The 21,697-nt window shown below is 37.5% G+C and overlaps 3 protein-coding genes across 3 annotated transcripts; 2 read left to right on the top strand and 1 right to left on the bottom strand.

Annotated features, from left to right (window-relative positions):
- Positions 1-2,457: 2,457 nt before the first annotated feature.
- On the bottom strand, positions 2,458-10,800 carry snx21 (sorting nexin family member 21). The gene is made up of 4 exons (XM_081385779.1): positions 10,654-10,800; positions 9,564-9,849; positions 7,603-7,760; positions 2,458-3,353 (listed from the first exon to the last, which is right to left on the bottom strand). Exons 2-4 carry the CDS (start codon positions 9,829-9,831, stop codon positions 2,589-2,591), a joined length of 1,191 nt encoding a protein of 396 aa, XP_081241905.1. The 5' UTR covers positions 9,832-9,849; positions 10,654-10,800; the 3' UTR covers positions 2,458-2,588.
- On the top strand, positions 10,752-15,917 carry haus8 (HAUS augmin like complex subunit 8). Its single transcript, XM_081385780.1, has 11 exons — positions 10,752-10,867; positions 11,265-11,449; positions 12,306-12,367; positions 12,454-12,512; positions 12,597-12,729; positions 12,876-12,983; positions 13,067-13,158; positions 14,432-14,590; positions 14,671-14,812; positions 15,044-15,185; positions 15,324-15,917. Exons 2-11 carry the CDS (start codon positions 11,292-11,294, stop codon positions 15,451-15,453), a joined length of 1,185 nt encoding a protein of 394 aa, XP_081241906.1. The 5' UTR covers positions 10,752-10,867; positions 11,265-11,291; the 3' UTR covers positions 15,454-15,917.
- Positions 15,918-16,690: 773 nt separating this feature from the next.
- Positions 16,691-20,453, top strand: sac3d1 (SAC3 domain containing 1). Its single transcript, XM_081385786.1, has 4 exons — positions 16,691-16,755; positions 17,745-18,117; positions 18,199-18,475; positions 19,869-20,453. Exons 1-4 carry the CDS (start codon positions 16,730-16,732, stop codon positions 20,330-20,332), a joined length of 1,140 nt encoding a protein of 379 aa, XP_081241912.1. The 5' UTR covers positions 16,691-16,729; the 3' UTR covers positions 20,333-20,453.
- The last annotated feature ends 1,244 nt before the right edge of the window (positions 20,454-21,697 follow it).

Raw genomic sequence — 21,697 nt, 5'->3', positions numbered from 1 at the left:
GAAACCCCTCATTTGTGCATGGAAACAGTTTTCCTCTAAAGAATTTTGAAAGAAAGTTAGTTGTCCAGCGTTTCCTCTGTGGATGGGGCACACAGAAATATTTGGCAGCAGACATGCTTGTTGTTGGCATAGGATATAAAATTCTATTCATTGCTTTGAAACAGATTATGCATTAACACAGTAATGTGCATCTAATGCTGTATAGTTTTATATGACCACTAGATGGCTGGTGTATAAAAATGAGCTGTAGGTATTTGTTACCAATACAGAAAAACACATCGAATGGGCCTATTATTCTATCGAGGAGCTTGAAAGAAACAAATAATATTTTTCCATTACCAAAGTGCAGTTCAAATTGAACACATCTGAGACTAGTGTCATATTGAACTGGATTTTCCTTGAACAATTCCAGTGTATAAAACCATTTGAAATACAACATTTTAATAAAAACCAGGAAGCATTTATTTATTGTAAGGGCCTTTTAGCCAAAATGCATTTTTTTTAAATTGGGAAAGTTTGAGAATACTTATAAATCTCACGTTCTGGTGAGTACATTAGGCTGTTAATGTTTAACTCCACAACAAATAAATGAACACATAAATAAATATATTCAAATTTAGTAAGTAACAGAGGGAAAAACAGTAATCTGTTTAACCAGTATACAAATATATCTGAGTTTGTGTGCAACAGTCTGTGAAATAATGCAAGATTTTACAAAAAAGATTGGGCTCAGACATTAAAAATGTAATTTTTGAAATGAATAACTATGTAGTATTGAAAGAATGATGTTGTTCTCTAAATATATTCAAAATTATTCAATAAAAAGGCTCTCTATGACATATAAAAGCATCATTTTAATTATATGAAAAAAAAACCTTTAAAACACGTGTAGTGTTATTTGCACTGCAGAAATGAACAGATTTGACATTTGTGCAAGAGTTATTTAAAATCACTTTGAGCTCAGTAACAAAACATACATTTAAAACTGTACTTTAAAGTAGTACTATTTGAAGGCTTCTGTTGTAGCATTATCTGACAAATTCATTTATAATTTACACCAAAAGTGGATATTCCCTTTATTTTAAGAATTTATACTACATAATTTACTGAAAAGGCAAATCAGCCAGCAGCTGAATGTAAACAACACCCTTCAGAGTCGACAGCCTCGCTTAATACTTTCCCATGTCCATCTGAAATAATGTGTGATAGTGGTGCTGAAGTCCCCTAAAGAACAAGACAAACACAACTGTGTTGCATCTCTGTGAAATTCATGACGGCTGAAAATAAATGTCCTTGGTGTCACACCAAAACCCAATTCCCAGTTGAATATTAACAGGATACAAAAAAAAAATAGTGTAACACTTTACAAGTTCAATTTGTTAACATTTATTAATGCATTAGGTATCATGAACTAAGAATTAACCTCAATTCTTTACAGCATTAATTAATCTAGGTGAATGTAATAAATACACTACTGTTGACTGTAAATTAACTCTTAATTCACTAATGTTAATTTATACTTGTCTTGAAATGTTACAATAGTATTAGAGTATTTTAGAAATTAACTTCAACTTTAAAAGTATTGTTTGTTGTTAATTCATAATACTTAAGTCTTAAGGCATTAAAAGGAGAACTCCGGTCAATTTTAACATTGAGCTCATTTTTTTGTACATTTGGAGTGCTGTCAATACAGAGAACAACGACAAAAAACGGTGTTGCCTACATCGAGTTATTCTATTTTTAAAATTTGCACCCTGTTGACTTCAATAGGGCAAGTAGTAAGCCTGCTTTTTAGCCTCTTAACATCCTTTAAGTGTCATTACAAGTGCACAGAAAATGTGAGTGATTCCTTCCGAGTGAACACGGGTGAATCTGACTGCAGTAGATGTTAGAGATATTAATAAAAATGAAGTTAATTCAGCCAGCGCTCATACCTTTGTTTACATCCTGTTTTCGGTGGAAGGCCATAGTAATCAATTGTCGAGTTCACGCGCGTGATCATTGGTAACTAAACCTATGCGCGTGAACTCGACAATCGATTACTATGGCCTTCCACCGAAAACAGGATGTAAACAAAGGTATGAGCGCTGGCTGAATTAACTTCATTTTTATTAATATCTCTAACATCTACTGCAGTCAGATCCACCCGTGTTCACTCGGAAGGAATCACTCACATGACCTGTGCACTTGTAATGACACATCAAGGATGTTAAGAGGCTAAAAGCAGGTTTAAAACTTGCCCCATTGAAGTCAACAGGGTGCAAATTTTAAAAAGAGGATAACACGGTGTAGGCAACACCGATTTTTGTCGTTGTTCTCTGTACTGACAGCACTCCAAATTTACAAAAAAATGAGCTCAATGTTAAAATTGACCGGAGTTCTCCTTTAAGTAATGTTAACAAACTGAGTCTTATTGTAAAGTGTCACCAATTCAAGAATAAGGCTAATAAACGCTATTGAAATGTGCCCATGAAATGCATATGTAGAGTTAATATTAATTCCACAGGTTTCCTTAGTGACCTAATCTTACATATTGCTTTCAGAAACATCCCTCATATTCATATATATATAAAAAGAATCCTAAATGCTTATGGGACATCTTCACTTTTGCTCTTAGCCCTGACCAGCCCCTCGCTGTCCTCGATGCTCTCTTTAAAGAGACACTCCTTCAGGTTGGGCTGATTCCCTAGATCAATCCCCTGCTCTTGGATCTCCAGCAGAAGAGCTTCCCAGCGCCTCTTGTCCTTCGAGATCTTCCAGGACAGCCTGACGTTGGATTGCAGGAGGGGGATGAGCAGAGGGTGCAACTGGTGCTGCTGCAAAGCCTCCTGGGAAGGCGCTAGATCCTGCAGGGCTCGGTCGCAGTGTTCCTGAGCCTCACCAAGTTGTTCCAGCTCTTGGAAGCAGATGACCAAGGCGGAGAGCGTGAAGAACCAATGAACCCTCTGCATCTGGTTGAGCTGCAGGATCTGATGGCATCCTAACTTCTCCTGGAGTCTCAGAGCGTTGAGAAGAGGCCCCAGGGCATCTTGGTAGCGGCCCACTCGCATCAGCATCTGGCCAGCGCGCAGATCACCCAGGTAGAAGAACTCAAGGAACGTAGGTGTGGTCCGCAGTTCAGGGAGGGAGTGAAGGTGGGTCAGGTACTGCTCGAACGCCCGGCTGCGCTTGGCAATGGTCTCGGCGGCGAAGTTTTTGCGCAGCTTCTTGCGAGGGAAGTGCACGCCGTCCATCTCGTCTCCGTGACGCCGGCGCAGGCGGCTGTGTAGCCGTTCGAAGTCAGTGTAGCGCCGCGTGATGACAGCGGGAGTTTTGTCAAACGTGCCAGAGTGGATGACATGAATCGTGTAGAGCTGATGAGAAAAAGTGTAAGTGACTTCATGTGAAACCAGAGAAACAAAACCAGCAACTGTTCAATTGATCCATGAAATGACACTTCTTTTTGTTCCCGAAAATACTTTAAAAATGCAGTTCATGCATACACAGTGACCGAATGATGAGCATGTTTTTAATTTCTGAATTAAAAGTTTTTGGGGAATAAAAAAAAAAAAATTATTATACTGTCCTGATATAATAATGAAGAATAAAGCCTCATTAAAATGTTTGCATAATCTTTCTCATAATTTACATTGCAGCATTACTTCTTTTCTCAATGTCTGAAATGGTGTGATAAAGCAGGGGTTCTCAAACTTTTAGCGGCCAGGGACCCTTTAGAGGGTTGGAAACATTGGAAATGTGTCCTTGGAAACAAATGTGTCCTTGGAAACATTTTTTTTCCAAGGACCCACTTATAACTAGATGTACCGCATGGCGGTACAAAATATGACCGCCGCTCAGGCCTGCACTGGCTTTCCACAAAAATAAATGACGTGGAGCAATTTGGCTGTATTGCGTGTTTATGTATATAAGTTGTATATTTTAAAAGACTGTCTGGAGTATTCCTGTGGATCATGGATAATTTAGAGTTTTGTAATTATTTGCCATTACTATTTAAGTTTTATATCAAAAGTCATTAGTTTAGACACTTAACATCCATGTGAAAACGTCACATCCATAACAGTGGTTTTCCCTACATAATGTATTACAAAAATGAGTTTCAAAAACACACTTATTGTGTTCAAGCAAGTCTTTTTCATGCTACATCGGCAGTTTGTTTAATAATTCACAGACAATTTCTACAAACCTCTACCAAACGGTTGAGGTGCCTGTTGATGGTAAAAGTCAGTTATCTGACTTTGGCATGGGTTTGTTGTGTTTTACTGAAATAAAAAACATTTTTTCCCCAAAAAAGTGGTTTTAACTTGTAGCCCTGGTCCCAGAGTTTTAAAAAAACAATGTTAACAAAATTAAACTCATTCCCACTGTACCTAGTAGAACACTTAAGTAAATGTCCCATTGAAATTAATGGGATTTTATGGATTTAGGTGAAGAAATTAATGGGATTTTATGGATTTAGGTGAAGAAAGTGTACACATAATACATTTTGGTCTGTACCATGAAGAGAAAACTGATTCAACTATATAAACTATATATTTTCTGAAAGCGTAGACTCTCAGGATGTGATCTAACATGGCATGAAACATGTCCCACCCACCTCATTAGTATACTGCCCAAGCATAACACATTGGGTATTGGTAAATCGGGTATATGGCTGATACCTAAAAAAAGTAGTAGTATGTGCATGTCTGTCTGTGTGTGTGTGTATGTGTGTGTGTTTGTGTATGTGTGTGTCTGTGTCTGTGTGTGTGTCTGTGCGTGTATGTATGCGTGCGTACATGTGTGTGCGCGTGTGTGTTTGTGTGTGTGTGTCTGTGCGTGTGGATGTCAGTGTGTGTGCATGCTTGCGTTTGTTTGTATTCCTGCATGTGTGTGTGTGACAGTATCATCCTAAACCAGCAACCCTTCGCTCAACAGCACCATCTACAGGCCGATGAGTGTACAGTCACTAAATGTGCACATAAATGAATTTATTTTATACCCCCCCATGGATGAAATTCTACGAAACTTAGCAGAGGATACCCCCAGAGGATGTCAAGTTAATCATACACATGAAATATGGTGCAGTTCTGAACATCTAAACTGAAGATAGGGGCGATTAAAGCAGAATAATATTGCATTTTCATTTTTTATGGGAAGGGGCGCAAATCACAAATGAGTGATTATGGGCTAGGTTGATGTGGGCCCTTAAGAGCAACATACCATAAAAATTTCTTCATCCTCGGTGCCACGGTTCAGGTTGGTAATTAAGAAAAAACTGCATTTTTTGGGTTTGGGGGGGCCCAGCGCGGGGGGGGGGGGGGGGAGTGGCCCCCGGGGACCAAACGAAATTTTTCCGTAAAAGTCTAGTGGGGCTACATGCCCACCAAATGTCATGTTCCCCGGTGTTTCGGTGTCCCTGGTATCGTTGACGAAAAATTCAGTAGATGACAAAAAAAAAAAAAAAAAAAACTTTGACAATCCCTATATGACCGCTTTATGATATGATAGCGGCGGTCATAATTATAACAGTGATTAAAGGACAAATCAAGTGAAAAATGAACCTGGGGTAATTAACACATGGTTACCGAGTCGATCGTTCCCTGCGAGGCGTTCGTGGCGTTTCGGTTCCGGATCATCCTTCGCACTTGATACACAGTGAGATAAACAGTAATGATAGTGTCTTTTTTATTCGAGCCAGAGTCCTCATCCTCAAATTGGATTTGCTTTGGTAGCGCAGAAAACAGTGTCTTCTCGACAACACAAACTCTTTCAGTCTCAGCTACAACTACACTGTTTGAGGGTCAAGGTAGATGCTGTTCACGGGCAGCTAATGAAGACTATAGGCTGGCATTATGCAAATTTCTTACAAACCTACGTAGGTTCTAGCAGGAAGTAAGACTGGTATTACTAAAGTCTCATTTCAGGCAGTTCAGAATCGTTTCTTTTGGAGACAGAAACTTTGCAGACCTTTTACATTCTTAAACAGCTATATTACACATTACATGAAAGGTAATGTCTGAAAAAGCATAACAGTGTACGAAAACTTTGAGACAGGAAAAGTCATGTAAAAATGACTTTTATTTGGACAATCTAATATGTCATTGGCCCAAATATAAAATGCTGTTTTGAATGTTTGTATATATATATATGTGTGTGTGCAGGGCTGGACTGGGACAGAATATCGGCCCTGGCATTTTGGCCCAGACTGGCCCACTACATATGATCATAAACACCACCCATCTTTGCACGCCTTTGAATATGTTTTTGTTTAACTCCTATTCATTAAAACCACTAATGCCATGTAATGAGTGAGTATAAACGAGTGAGAGTTAACAGATGAAATAAGTACAAAAATGTAATTTATTAATACAGTCGAACTATACTCCACAGTGATGCATCCAAAAAACAAGATATAAGCTGCATTGGCATAGCAATACCAGTGTTTCTCACAGGAATTTTGGTAAAACTGTGGTTCTGGGGGGTTTGGGGGCATGGTCCACCTAAGATTTTTTTTTTTGCATTTTAATGTTAAATTCATCAATCTGGTGCAGTTTGAGGGTTCAAAATTAAAAGCTCCAACCCATATTCAGTGTGCAAGTATAACAAAGAAAAAAATCAAACCTCTTTTAGTAACAGTGTCTGTCTATATTACACTACTACATAATAATAGTTATAATATTAATCTCATGATAGTAGCCTAATATCCATATATTGTAAAAAATAATGCACCGAAAAATAAAGAAAACTTTCATAATTAGTTTTGTACTAATTTCTATACTTGAAAGAGATAAGCACATGTTCTTTTATTTTGACGGAAACTGCATCGAGCTTTTATTTTGGCGGAAAACATGGATACAAACGCGTCTCATTAAACTTCTAGTAAATTGCTGTAATTGTCAACTATGCAGATGTGGAAATAATCTGTAACCAGGTTATGGGTTCCTACACTCATAGCCAAGTGTTTTGAAAGTAGTTCTGCTTACCGCGGACTCTACGTTACACTTTCTCATCTCTCTCCTGATCCTCCTCACTATCCTCATCATCAGCCACTGGAGCTGATGAAGGTCCTGCTGCTGCAGAAAACATATATATCTTGACACATTTTACAGCGTCTGCTTGAAGGGCCTGTATCTATTTTTCACGCTATTTCTCTGCACATTCCTTGCGTTTCTTCTCCATCTCTCAGACTATTTTGAGAGATACACACTTGATACTGCACGCTCACTCAAAGCCCAGAGGGGGAGGTGTTTAAAGATGTGATTGGGCCAGCCCAGTGTCAATCAAGATAACAACCAATGGGCCGCTGATCTACGCGTTTCATGGGCCGGTCTGTCAGTGGAAAAAAAAAACTAACGCTTACTTTTTTTTTTGACCAATGCATTACACTGGCAATAACCCAGCGCCGTCAATTAAACAAAACAAAACGAATGGGCCGCCGATGTACGAGTTTTATGGGCCGTCAAAAAAAAAAAAAAAAAAAAATGAGATGTATCGGCCCAAAAGCACGTCGGCCCACCGGGCATTTGCCCGGTATGCCAGATTACCAGTCCAGCCCTGTGTGTGTGTTTTAAAGTTGCTAAAAAAATGATTGAAATGGTTCACAGTTGTGTCTTGTGTACTTACCACATACTTGGAATTTGTATCATGGACAACACTGGCATCTGTCACCTCAAAAATGAGTTTTTCAGGAATGCAACGAGTTCTCGAGCTCTTGTAGTTTTCTTGTAGTTGTCTGGTGATCATATTTGAGGTTTTGGGGGAAGGACCTATTGGGCTGGTCTCTATAAAGCAAAGACAAAATTAACTACAAATGTGAAGTATCGAGTGAACTAAAAGTGAACCAAAAAGAAGAAGTGAAATTTGCCAACATAGAGATTAGTGTAAGTTCACAAACACCATGTACATATGCTTAAGCTAGAAGGAAGAGCTCATACCAAATGCTGTTTCTAAAAGAATGTTTTTTTTTCCATGCAAACTCTTTTTCCATTCAATAGCAGTTCATAGTAATGACAGCTTTCAAGCTCCAAAAATAATACACCATCAAAGCGGTTCATTCAACTTCTGTGCTACAATACAAGTCTTTCAATTGTAAGCTGCTGTGGAAAAAAGCGTCAGCTAAATCAACAAATAGATGTAAAAAATGTAACTGTGAATCTTCTGAAGCCATGCGATAGCTTTGTGAACAGAAACTTGTTCATCACTAATGAGGTTCCATATCACTGAGGATCTGAAATCTCATTCATATGTAGATTAAAATATATAATCATTGTCACCAAAAGTTACTTCCATGTGTCCACATCATTTGGCAACATAAATATGCAGAATAAGGAATGTGATTCAAGAACTGCAAGAACTGAGGTGATTTTCATTGAATTCTGACCTAAAATTGAGTATGTTCCTCAAACACAGTTATCCATAAGATTTGCAATATGCCGTACAATATAGGCAAATGGACTACCTTTATGGTGTTTTTGTCCTTTTTAAAGCTTGACAGCTCTGCTCAATAATAACAGAATATAAACTAGCATTTAAAAGTTTGGGGTGAATAAGATTTTTTTTTTTTTAAGAAATTAAAACATTTATTCAGAAAGGATGCAAATAAATGTATTTAAATGTCTGCATACATTTGTGTTAAAAATGTTTCTATTTCAAATGCTGTTCTTTTGAACTTTTTAGTCATAAAGTATCCTGAAAATGTTTTATCTGCAACATCAATGTAACTGTTTTCTATGGAAGCATGTTTCTGCCAGGGAATAAAATGTAAAAAAAAAAAAATAATAATAATAATAATAATAATAGTGACTTTTTATCTCACAATTCTGATTTTTTTCCACAACTGTGTGATATAAACTCGCAATTGTGAATTATAAAGTCAGAATTGTGGGATATTAACTCGCAAATGAGAGCTGATTTGGACTCAGAATTGGACTTTATAACTTTATAACAGAATTCTGAGAAAAGATGGCAGAATTGTGAGATAAAAAAAAAGATTAAAATAAAAAAAAATATCTTTTAGATTTGTTTTATTCCATGGCAGAAACAAACTTCCATAGTTTTCAACATTGCTAATAATAAGAAATATTTGTTGAGCATCAAATCATCACGTTAGAATGATTTCTGAAGGATCTGTGACACTGAAGACTGGAGTAGTGATGCTGAAAATTCAGCTTTGCTATTATAGGAATAAATTACATTTTCAAATATATTAAAACAGAAAACAGTTATTTTAAATTGAAATAATAATACTTAACAATATTACTGTTTTACTGTATTTTTGATTAAATAAATACAACCTTGGCGATCACAAGAGACTTCTTTGAAAAACATAACAAATCTTACAGACCCCAGAGTTTCGAACAGTGTAAGTTGAGGACAAGATGAGAATGAGTAAATGACTGTTTTTTTTTTCTCATTTTTGGATAAACAAGACTGTTCCTTTATAGCTTCTGCACATGTAGCTTGGACTTCAATTCACCAACACAAATTTTGCAGTTTTACTCCTCTATAAAGCATATACCTTGTCATTTACACTACCAAAATATAATACGTTAGCTTTTTAAAAGATATGTATGATTGATGACTACCTGTGCTGCTACATGCATTATCTATGGACTCTCCAAAAAAGTCAGAGTCACTATCTGGCCCCGACGCGTCTCCCGGATCCTCAGAGTCCAGGACCCCATCACCCTCGAAGCACAGGGTCCCTCCGAGCCTGGCCGACACGCAGTCTATATCATCCTCAAGCTCAGAACTTTCTGGAAAGTCATCCGTTCTGTGGCCGTCTGTCTCTGAAGGAAGCTCCCCTTCTTTGAACAGTGAACGGCGAAGTCTGTCGAATAGTTTAGAGGCCATCCCAGCTTTGCTCCAACCCTGAAGAGCACAAAAGAGAAGGATTCCTGAGTATAATATGCATTCAAATCATGACATTACATATGGCAGATGCTTTAATGTCCTGTAAAACCATTGACTATCAAATGTGTCTAACAAGCCTGCTGACAGTCTGAGGCAGTAATGGAAACACTGAAGTTCAAACCTCTCATGAACTTTCATTGAGCTGTGAAACGAGAGAGCAAACCTTAAGGGAAACTGATCTGTCACATAAATATTTATTATTTATTGAGGGGTTTGGTGAAAAGAGCCTCACAATAGCATTGAATTTCTGTAATTTCCATGGAAGGAAGACAAAAAATCAGGCGTCATACTTATTTATCGTTAGATACATTTGTGAACACATTATGCACAAAGTTTCATAAACTCTCATGAGTATAACGTTACAGCACGTTTCAGGCTCATATTTAAAGTTTTCCTAATAATTCGCATAAACAAATTATATTTATCACGTTTCGTCATTTACAAATGGAGAAACTTTTGAAAACATCTAGGAAAGTGGGAACAGCGACTGCAGAACCTAAGTGGATTATAACTCTTAGCTTGCTACGTGCTAATAATAACATCGCGCTAAATCAGCATAACTTCCACAACTTAAAAAAGTGAAGACATTTTACAATAACTAAACAAAACCATCACTTAAATCCATCAAATATCTGATAAGCAGCACTACAAGCTGTCAGACACCAAGTTTGAGGTTAACTTTTCTTGCTAACTATGGCTAATCTAACATTTTCAACTCCAAAATGATGAACAAACATATGAAACATGAATACCTCAACTTACCCGAGTTATAGACCTCTAAACTACATATGATCAGCTCTTCATGGTGCTGGATAAATCATTTCTACGTGCAAATAAAGAGAAGGAGCTGTGTAAACATGGATGGGATTTGGGAGTTGTTCCCTGTCCATAAGAAGCGGACGGACAGACACGCGCTTGACAACTGATTGACAGACACAAAACAGGAGAAAACTATTTACATGCCTTCATAAAAAATGTATTTCATAATACATTTATGTACTGATCTATGCAGTTTTGCTTGGCGCATTTGTGTTTAACTTTTAATTCTGAATTATTGTGTTTATCTTTACATGCGATTCGTTTCTAACTGTTTTTAATTTAACCGCCATACATGGAGCATATTGCATTCAGAGTACAAGAATATATGATTCTATGATTTTCTATATATTAAAGTTACATATTTATTACGTCAAAACTATCATGGATTGTTTTTATTACAAAATGTTTTAAAATTCAGGAAGTTAATTACTCATAAGTGATTCATTACAATGGGGAAAAAATCATTGCATCATATTGCTATGTACAGGAAAAAAGCGAAACTACCGTATTCGCAGAGAGACTGTTATTAATATTACTGTGTGTTTACACTCCAGGCTGAGAGGTGGCGCTGAACGCAACTCATGTTAGCGCTTCAAGCACACAGAGGAAGACAATCGATAAAACGCGGGTTACAAAAACATCACAACAATCCTCGAGTTGTATTTAACGAAATGGCATCTAAAAAGTTGCCGGCACATATACGTAAAGTTGAGAAAATAGCTTCGAGTGACTCAAAAAAGTAAGATTTTACATTTTATTTCAAGTTCAATTCTCTAAATCATTTCATTGTGAACTGTTGAATTATGAACTTGCTGCTTGTACAGTGTACACACTAATATCTTTTTGCATTATTTGTTTTCTTTGTAGTGTCATGTGTATTAGCTTTACTCTTGCGTCGGTGTTGATCTGGTAAAGTAATAGTTAAGATCATATAAGTAATTTAAATATCTAATTTATTAATGTAAATATATGTTCAAATATTGTAGACACTCTATTTTGAAAATGACAATGAATAAACCTTTTGACTTGATTTAAAAAGGAAACATGATGGAAATGAAACTAACTTAAGTGGGCTTGATAAGATGACATTATTACTACCACTAAATTAATATGAATTATTTGGTCTAATAATTACTAAAAGACATGTGATATCTGTTTCTGCAACATAAAGCTGAAGTATGGGTCAAAAAAGCAACAAAAAAAGTCCAATTCAAACTCTTAGACTGTGATACTAATTTCACAAAACTGTCTAAATTTACTCTTTAAAGGTGAAATATGTGATTCTCTGCCAAAAAAAAGAAAAGAAAATTATGCTGGTTGAAAATCTCCTCATATCCTGATAGCAATCACTGTTAAGCGGTCTAAATGTATTTTTTATAAATATATATATATCGTCTGTGGAAGGCATAGGACCATAAAATGTTCGTTAAATCATTGCATTTGGTCCGAATGAAATGATAATGTGTTCCCTTGTCTGCCAACATGTGTTTGGCAGCCTGTTCATGCAGACGTCATCAGCGCGTTCACGTACACACCTATTGCACCTTTAAGTCAGTTTCATGAATGCAAATATTCAGACATCCTCTGTTTTTCAGTTTATCCACTGAAAATGAAGTCAGTAGTGGAAATAACAGTGGTGCGAGGAGGAAAACCAAAAGTAAGAGCATGACTTACAACTTCTCATAACTCATTAATGTTATTATACTGCCAATTCTGACCATTTCATCTGATCTTGATTTTTAGCGTCAGGCACAATTGTAAAGTCTAGGTACATGCAAACCGAAACAAAGGCTCCTGCAAAGGTAACTGACTGCAAAATAATAGGAATAACCTGTACATTATGTTTCCATACTAAATCTTGACATCAGTGTTGCTGTGTTCTGTAGAGCAGTGTACAGCAGCAATCGATTCTGATGCCACCCAGACCGTCCTCTCCCAGAATAGGCAGCACACGAAAGCCGAGGGACGCCGTCCTGTCGAGACGTACAATAAGCACTCCGGCATACAGTGACTCTACCTGTGAGTGTTGGGCTAATCGGGTTAAATCTTTACTCTCTGCATCTATATAGGGTCTCTGTGTTGGTTAAACTAGGTCAGTTGTTGTATAGGCTTTATTTTATTAGATCAATTACTTGATGACTGATGAATGTGATGTTTTCCCACAGTGGCCTCCAGCATTCTGGAATCCTCAAATTTGGGAGGAAGTGTTTTCCAGTCGACTGTGTTGGATGGACACTGCATACGTCCAGATTTTGATGTCTCCGTTATTAAAGGTGTGGTACTGGAGTAGAGCAGGAATGTGATTTTGTTTTAACAGTCGTTTGAACGGCTTGCATAACAAGTTTAAATTTTCCAGACAAAGTTGCGCCGCCAGGCACTGTGGACCCCAAGAATGAAGAAAGGGACATGGCGATGGAGACGTTTTTGCTGGCCTTCCTCACTGCTAAGGTCTGATGTTAAGTTGATCAATATAGTTATTGAAGATGTCTCACAACTTAACCTGTGATTTTGTTTTTGTTTGTTAAAAAAGCAATGCATTTACTTTTTTTTTTTTTTTTGCTAGAGCATATACACCAATTGTGACTACTCCACACCACGCTTCATCACCCCAATTTAATTTTATGTACTGCTACTACCACATTACACATTCAGATATGCTCAGTCTAGTGCATATGGTTGCATACTGTAGTATATATTATCATACACACACACACACACACAGATATATACCCCCAAATCCACATATCTACATCCTTGCATAACAAACATTTAATTTGCCAGCATTTGATTAAAGTGCCCCATTATGTTCCTAATTTTGTTTTGGAGGTCTCCTACAAAAGGTTTACGTGCATCCATCGTCAAAAAACTCTTAATTTTCTTATAATATACATTGCAGCATTGCTTCTTTTCAGCTCGATCAAGGATTCTCTAAACCCCATCTTCCCGATACTCTATCTACTCTGCTCTGATTGGTCAGATGGGCCAGGCTGTGTCCGATATCGCCCCCATACCCTTAAATAGGGCACTATTTAATGGGATAGCCATTTGTAGTGGTGTCCGAAACCATAGTGGACGTTATAGAGTGCCCTCATTCAATCCCACAATGCACCACATTAACGAGTGTACAACTGATGTACGCTCAACGGCTAGAGAATACCTATAATGCACTGTGAGATGGCCACCTCAGCTCAATCAATCATCCATCCATTTTCCAAACCGTGCTGGTCTAGCGTAATATTATACGGGTATAAATTCCTTTTTAATTGATAATTAAATTGTTCAATTAAGGCTTATATGCTAGTTTCCATGGTCCATTGGTCAGATGGTTCAGTCTGTTGTGATTGGTCTACTCTGCTCTGATTGGTCAGATGACCCAGTCTGTTGTGATTGGTCTACTCTGCTCTGATTGGTCAGATGGCCCAGTCTGTTGTGATTGGTCTACTCTGCTCTGATTGGTCAGATGGCCCAGTCTGTTGTGATTGGTCTACTCTGCTCTGATTGGTCAGATGGCCCAGTCTGTTGTGATTGGTCTACTCTGCTCTGATTGGTCAGATGACCCAGTCTGTTGTGATTGGTCTACTCTGCTCTGATTGTTTTGGTGAAATAGCTACTGCATTTAGAGCATGAACAAATATTGAGCACATTAATACAAAATAGTTAGTTGATGCATAAACATTTCCATTTTTTTAAAGCCTTTGTTTGATAATGTTTTTGTTTCTAGATTGAACATAATACCCGAAAAATGAGGGAGGAGGCTGAGAGGAATATTCTGTCCGTCATGGAGAAAGAGCAGCAGTTGAGAGCACAAGTTAACCAAAAGAAACGACAGTATCTGCTGCTGGAAAAGCAGAAACAACTCAACGGTTTACTGGACGTACAGGTAAGGTCATCATCACACATTTAACTCTGCTTTAATCTTAATGTTAACACATCTCACATTTGAGCATTTTTTTAATGCAGATTGAGGCTTTAAGTCCTGTTGCTGCAGAAGCAAACACATTTGCAGAGGAGTACAAGTCATTTGCCACAGCCGTCGATGCCACGAGACACAAGCTTCCTGTGAAGAATGTGCACATTGGAGAGGACCCAGAGCAGTTTTTAGGTGAGATTCGCTCAACATTTTATTTTATTTATTTTATGACATTTGTATTTTATATTGTGCAGTTTTTGGGTATGTCTTTGTTAAACGTTATATTGTTGGACGTGAAGTCATTAAGTACGAGACATTGTGTGTTACTGAGGGATTGAAATGACTGGTCAGTGCGCCTTGAATCCAACTGGTGATTTTGAATAATTCCAATCAGATCTAATGAAAAATATTGGTCTTACACAGACAAAGCGGTCGGATGTCTGAGTCAGAGCGAGCGTCTCTTGCAACACTATACAAAGGACATTCCCACTGACTGTGAGGCTTTAACCGAGTGTCTTGGAGAGATGAAGAATACAGCAAATGAAATCAGCCAGCAGCTGACAAGGTAAGAGCAATTCAGTCTCCATATATGAAAGACTTTGCACATTGTGAAGCTCCTAGTGCTTGATGCGCATTTCATCTGTGCTGGTCTATATTTTAACTTACTTTGCATGTCCATTTGCTGTTTCATATTTTCTTGTAGGACTTTTTCTGATCTTCTGGAGGTGTCTTCATTAGTAAGCCGGGAGACAGTTTTAGTCCAGCAGTCACTGGAGGAAGGCCAGATCGGACAGAGCACAGCCCAGACACTCTTCTGCCCCTCCATGACATGATATGCTGTATAATTAAGGCGTCTATTTACAATGAAATGATTAAAGAATGTAAATAATCAACGAATTGTAGGTATTTATTTCATGCATTACTGAAGCAGGATTTAAGGAATAAACATATTTATGTTACATATTCATACTAGGTCTGGTGATGGTGTGTATTTTATTACAAAAACAGTGATTCATATTTGTATTACAAATCAAAGCATTTTGGTTGAGAAATTGATAGGTTTCTGTTGGATTTGTTTTTGTCTAAATTGAGATCAACACACCAAACATTATGTATGTGTATATGTACATAGAGAGAGAAATGTTTGATACCATACTGATTTCATCAATAACTTTAAAGTCCTTTACACCTAACATTAATTACTGGGAACTGAACTGACTTGAGAAGGGGATTTTGTAGTCATTACTCTGGTTGCTTTTAATGTTTAAATTGATCAGATATGTGATTCACTTTTCCTAAAAAATAAATAAATAAATAAATAAAAATAACTATAATAATATGTGTGTGCCCTATTTCAAAAAGATATAGTGAACACTTTAAAAGGTTGTGTGTGTGTGTGTGTGTGTGTGTGTGTGTGTGTGTGTGTGTGTGTGTGTGTGTGTGTGTGTGTGTGTGTGTGTGTGTGTGTGTGTGTGTGTGTGTGTGTGTGTGTGTGTGTGTGTGTGTGTGTGTGTGTGTGTGTGTGTGTGTGTGTGTGTGTGTGTGTGTGTGTGTGTGTGTGTGTGTGTGTGTGTGTGTGTGTGTGTGTGTGTGTGTGTGTGTGTGTGTGTGTGTGTGTGTGTGTGTGTGTGTGTGTGTGTGTGTGTGTGTGTGTGTGTGTGTGTGTGTGTGTGTGTGTGTGTGTGTGTGTGTGTGTGTGTGTGTGTGTGTGTGTGTGTGTGTGTGTGTGTGTGTGTGTGTGTGTGTGTGTGTGTGTGTGTGTGTGTGTGTGTGTGTGTGTGTGTGTGTGTGTGTGTGTGTGTGTGTGTGAGAATTTTAAAGTTGATGGTCTTAACCATAGACTGTAAAAGGTCTTAACAAGAAGAAATAAGTCCATGAAGAGAATCTCTGCAGCTTTTAACTAGAAACAATTTTGCGCTAATATTGCACAGTTTATTATTTTATGTTCATAAACAATTTTCTGTTGTTTTAATTGTATATATATTTCTAAAGCATAATATATAAGAATTCAGCGGATATGACGTACAGTGTTGTGGAAACAGGCGACCAATCGGAGATGTCTTTACGGCAAGTGACGTGCGAGCAGTTGTGATCAGGCAGACACGACCAATGAACAACACAGCCATGAGTAACGCGTGAGTCCTCCGAAAGCTTGTTTTTATTTTGATTAATGAACGACGATATGACATGAACATATTCTTTTTAAATACCACTTTAAATTGCATAAAATGTGTTTTGGCGATGTGGCTTGGAAATAACTAGTTTTGAATCCTAAACGAGATAAATTATTGTTAATAGATATAAAATAATTGCTCAGAAAGGTTGCAGTGAGCATACAGACCTGTGCAATACTAGAAACTTAACAAGAGATGATAGAGCCTATTTATATTTCACCTCCTTTTTGCAATAATTAATCATTTTCATATATTCATATATATATATATATATGTATATATATATATATATATATATATATATATATATATATATATATACTGTTTAAAAGAGCTGTTTTCTATTTGAATATATTTTAAAGTGTAATTTAATACTCTGTGTTCAGAGCTATTATTCAGTGTCACATGATCCTTCGGAAATCATTTTAATATGCTGATTTTATGCTGTTTTTATCAGTTGTGGTGCTCAATTATTAATAATGGTTCAAATAATTAATATTGATAAAAACAGGTTTTACTGGTTAATTATTTGTGGAAATAAAATATTTTTTTCATTATCTGATGAATAGAAAGTTTAACAGATTAGCATTTATTTGAAATAGAAATCTTTTGTAACATTATAAATGCATTTACTGTCACTATTGATCGATTTAATGTGTCCTTACTGAATTAAAAAAAGTATTCATTTAAATGTCTCCACAAAATATTAAGCAGCACAACTGTTGATAATAAGAAGCAGCAGCAAATCATATTAGAATGATTTCTGAAGGATCATGTGACACTGAAGACTGGAGTAATGATGCTGAAAATTCAGCTTTGATCACAGGAATAAATTACATTTTAAAATATATTGCAGTAGAAAACTGTTACTTTAAATTGAAATAATAGTTTACAATTTCACATACGGACATATGTACAGTATATATATATATATGTGTGTGTGTGTTCAGGTGGCATCACTCTAGGAGGGGTCGAGGACACAGGCATAAGGAGCAGGGTCGACCGAACGGAGAGCCGTCCGTTGAGCAGAAAGCTGAAGACTCAGTGCCCCGTGGCGCCTGTATGACTATGTGCCCTGCCAATGAATTACGCCAGCGGGAGGCCCAGAATCGACTGCACAGGTTTGAGATGTTGGCGGGCACAGAGCGGGATCGTTTGCCGTCTGCTGATGTGTCACGTGCTGTCAAAGAGTACTCGCGACCTGCCGCGGGGAAAGACTCCACGAGGGCCAGCGACCTGCGGCCTCCATCTGTGCTTTTAAAGACTGTGTGCTACCTAGTTGATGACATTGCAGCTTCCTCTACATTTCAGCCATGGACAGAGGTATGGAAATTGCATTTTGTCATCTTTATCTGTAATATGATGGCCATTTGAAGCCTGTCTTGTGTACGTTCTGATCCACAGGTGTACAGTTTTGTGTCTGACCGCCTGCGTAGCGTTCGGCAGGACATGATTATCCAGCGTGCGTCGGGGCCGGACTGTGTGGCTGTGCTGGAGAAGAGCGTGCGATTCCTTCTCTACGCCTCCTACAGACTCTGCGGGCAGCCACTTCAGTATTACGACCCGCGTATCAATGACACTCACCTGCAGGAAAGCTTGAGCTGGTTGCTGGAGAGCTACAGAGATGGGAAACACCGGCATCAAGAGGAGTTCCAGGCCTTGAGTTTGCTCTATAACTTGGGTGAGTGAGTGAGTGAGTGGAAACTGCTAGAGCTCTCAGTGCTGGTTAGTGTCAGTATATTGATTTTATTGTAGTGTGTGTATTATAGTGATTGCCTTGACTTTGTTCATCTCACTGCATGTACACCAGACATAAGCAGCGCAACACAACAAAAAACAATATAACTCAAACAATAATTATATTATATTACATTATATTATGCACCGAAATTTTGCCGACCAAAACATTTTTATCTGAAATATTCAGCCGAAAACATTGACAGAAACGGCGACATTTAATTAGCGCTTCTTCAATGATGAGTTTTGACTGCATCTATTTTGTGCACATAATGTGGATAAACGTGTGGTAAGCTGTGTGGATGCTAGGGCTAGGTTGACTGTATCATTTTCTTGATTTTAATCCATACTGACATGGATGACTAAAATCTTTATCTTATGTATTATATGAGAATGGGGAAGGATGTGTCAGGTGAGCTGTGTTTTTTTTTTAGTCTTGGAACCATATATTTAGATTTTTAGGGTCCATCATGTACAGCAGCCTGGGAGATGTCCAAGAAAGTAAATGAGAATTTTATGCTAAAAACTATTTTTTTCACATCAAAGTAAATTTTGTACATGACAGGTCAAATTTTATGTCCATGCAAATTTATCCAGGTGTGGCAAACTGCTAATGTACAAAATCATGTAAATTATTTGGTTTAGGATTACCTCATAAATATTCATAAATATCCAAAAATGGTAGTTGTGGGGTAAGTTGTGTCAGATGCTTTGGGGTAAGCTGTTCCAACGGCTCTACTACTGTATCGATTTTTTTTTTTTTAAGGTTATGATTTCAATGGTACGGAAAACACGGACGTAATCGCAGAATCCAGTCATAAAAACAGAATTTACAGTATAACACGGAATTTGATGAAGAAATAAAAAGCAGGTCAGAACACTTAAATCAAATCGCGATATAGTGTCTGAATATTAAACCTCAAAAAGACAAATATGAATCCTGAATAAATATTTTTTTCAAAAATGAATAAATATGAATTCAATTAATTAAACATGCTTTTTGATTATGAAAAAAAAAAAAAAATGGGCCCTATATTTTGCCTTCATATGCTGGAAATACTTTTACAGGTAAAAGTTGAAAATGGGTTCACTACCTTGAAATATCCTGAATATTTCACCTATATACACATAATACACAACATAATACACATAAAAGCCCATTCAAAATATTAATAACAATAATAGTATTTAAATAATACTAAAATAACTCTGGCATTATTTTTTTCTAATTTATTTTCATATTTCAACACACATTCCACATTACCATATTTTAAGTGTAAAAATGGAGTTCTAATAGAGAACATATAAACATTCATATCTTTTCTTCATGCTTTCAGGTTCAACTCATGCTCTTCAACACGCTCTTGAGCTGCCGGAGAGAATACGCAGCTCTCCTGCTGTTCAGCTCGCTCTGGCCGTGAGCAGGGCACATTCGGAGCGCAACCCAGTTCGGCTGCTCCGTCTAGCCCAGAGACTGGACTTCATCCAGGTCTGTGCCGTCCACCGACACCTGCTGCCCTGCAGGAGAGACCTGCTCCTGCTCTACAGCCACGGGCACAGCAGCCGCAACTGCCGCTACCCTCTGCAGAGACTGGCACGCCTCCTCTCTCTCAAAGACCCGCTGGCGGCCGAGCTGTGCCGGGTGTACGGCGTCAGCGTCAGCGGAGAGTGGGTGAGCTTCTCTAAGAGCTCCTTCAGCGAAGCTGCGTCTGGAGACCTGCAGTGCAGGCGTACGCACGAGCCGGAGGATGACGAGCAGTGGAACTGTCCTGCCGGCAGCGTGATTCACGGCTGTGCCTGAAACCACTGCTTTAAACTCTTGTTCATGTGCACTTGGCGCAATCTTTTAATAATGAACATTTCAGAGGCATTTCCCACTTCTGGAATGGTCAAAAAAGTTTCAATAAAGTTTTTGTATTTTATATATATATATATATTAGTGGTTGACCAATATGGGTTTTTCAGTGGCCATTGTTAATACTGACAACAGAAGGGTGGCCGATGGATGGCTAATAATTGGCCATATGTTAACACTGTTTCTTAACCAGTAGTGACACAATGAAGCAATAAAAGGTTCTCTTTAATGTAAATCTTTTTAACAAATGCGACGAGCAAAATTACATTTTGTTAATCGCTTGGTTTCTTTTCTGAGGCGTTGTGAGTTGTCCCAATGTCCCGCCCACGGTGAAATCCCATTGGTTGAAACTTGAAACTCTGCACCACATTACTGCATATTAAACATGTCAAATATGTTCTTATTGGCTGTGTAGCAGGTGTAAGGCTCATAACATTTAATTCAGAGGCTTAATGACATTAATGAATTTAAAAAAAAAAAATCTCAGTATATGCTAGAAATTCCTCTTTTTTTTTCCTTTAATGGCATTTATCCGTCAACAAGAGTTTAGGCACATTTCTTAAATAATTTCTTAATCTTAAAATAAGCAAATATTGTCCGATTAGCATTAACGTCTATTGCTTCATGGTAATCCATGTATTAAATGAATAGCATAAAATTAACAACATTAATAACAAGTCATAACAAACCCATGTAAGCAAAAGAGTGTCATTCTGATCTAAACGGTTAATATAACATAAAAATTAACAATATTTGTAACAATTCATAACAAATCCCTGTATGAAAAAAAGAGTGCCATTCAGGTATATAAATAGGCAAGGCAAGGCAAGTTTATTTATATAGCACATTTCATGCACAGTGGCAATTCAAAGTGCTTTACATAGAAGAAATTAAAATAATAAAAAGAAATAAGAATACAGTTTAGAAAAATAAAATACAGTACAAACAGTCGGACGAACATTGGCACAGTGCTCATTCAGTAAATGCATAGCTAAACAGAAGTGTTTTGAGTCTGGATTTGAATGTGACTACAGTAGGAGCACGTCTGATCTCCTCTGGAAGCTGGTTCCAGCTGCGGCTGGCATAATAGCTAAAAGCGGACTCGCCATGCTTTGAGTGAACCCTTGGTATTTCTAGCTGATATGATCCTAGTGATCTGAGTGATCTGTTGGGTTTATATTCAGTGAGCATATCTGCAATGTATTGAGGTCCTAGGCCATTGAATGATTTATATACCAGTAATAATACTTTAAAATCAATCCTAAATTTAACTGGGAGCCAGTGTAAAGACCTGAGGACTGGTGTGATATG

The sequence above is a fragment of the Scardinius erythrophthalmus genome (genome assembly GCF_964197995.2).
Source record: "Scardinius erythrophthalmus genome assembly, chromosome: 15".
NCBI lineage: Eukaryota > Metazoa > Chordata > Actinopteri > Cypriniformes > Leuciscidae > Scardinius > Scardinius erythrophthalmus.
This window is presented reverse-complemented; position numbering and strand designations above follow the sequence as displayed.

Excerpts from the sequence above, each read along its gene's own strand:
- sac3d1 (XM_081385786.1), top strand. The coding sequence starts at position 16,730 with ATGAACAACACAGCCATGAGTAACGC. Across the intron at positions 18,118-18,198 it reads CATTTCAGCCATGGACAGAG|GTGTACAGTTTTGTGTCTGA; the intron begins GTATGGAAATTG and ends TCTGATCCACAG. Across the intron at positions 18,476-19,868 it reads GAGTTTGCTCTATAACTTGG|GTTCAACTCATGCTCTTCAA; the intron begins GTGAGTGAGTGA and ends TCATGCTTTCAG.
- snx21 (XM_081385779.1), bottom strand. The coding sequence starts at position 9,831 with ATGGCCTCTAAACTATTCGACAGACTTCGCCGTTCACTGTTCAAAGAA. Across the intron at positions 7,761-9,563 it reads TAATGCATGTAGCAGCACAG|AGACCAGCCCAATAGGTCCT; the intron begins GTAGTCATCAAT and ends TTTGCTTTATAG. Across the intron at positions 3,354-7,602 it reads ATACAAATTCCAAGTATGTG|CTCTACACGATTCATGTCAT; the intron begins GTAAGTACACAA and ends TTTTCTCATCAG.
- haus8 (XM_081385780.1), top strand. The coding sequence starts at position 11,292 with ATGTTAGCGCTTCAAGCACACAGAGGAAGACAATCGATAAAACGCGGG. Across the intron at positions 12,984-13,066 it reads TGATGTCTCCGTTATTAAAG|ACAAAGTTGCGCCGCCAGGC; the intron begins GTGTGGTACTGG and ends TAAATTTTCCAG. Across the intron at positions 15,186-15,323 it reads ATCAGCCAGCAGCTGACAAG|GACTTTTTCTGATCTTCTGG; the intron begins GTAAGAGCAATT and ends ATTTTCTTGTAG.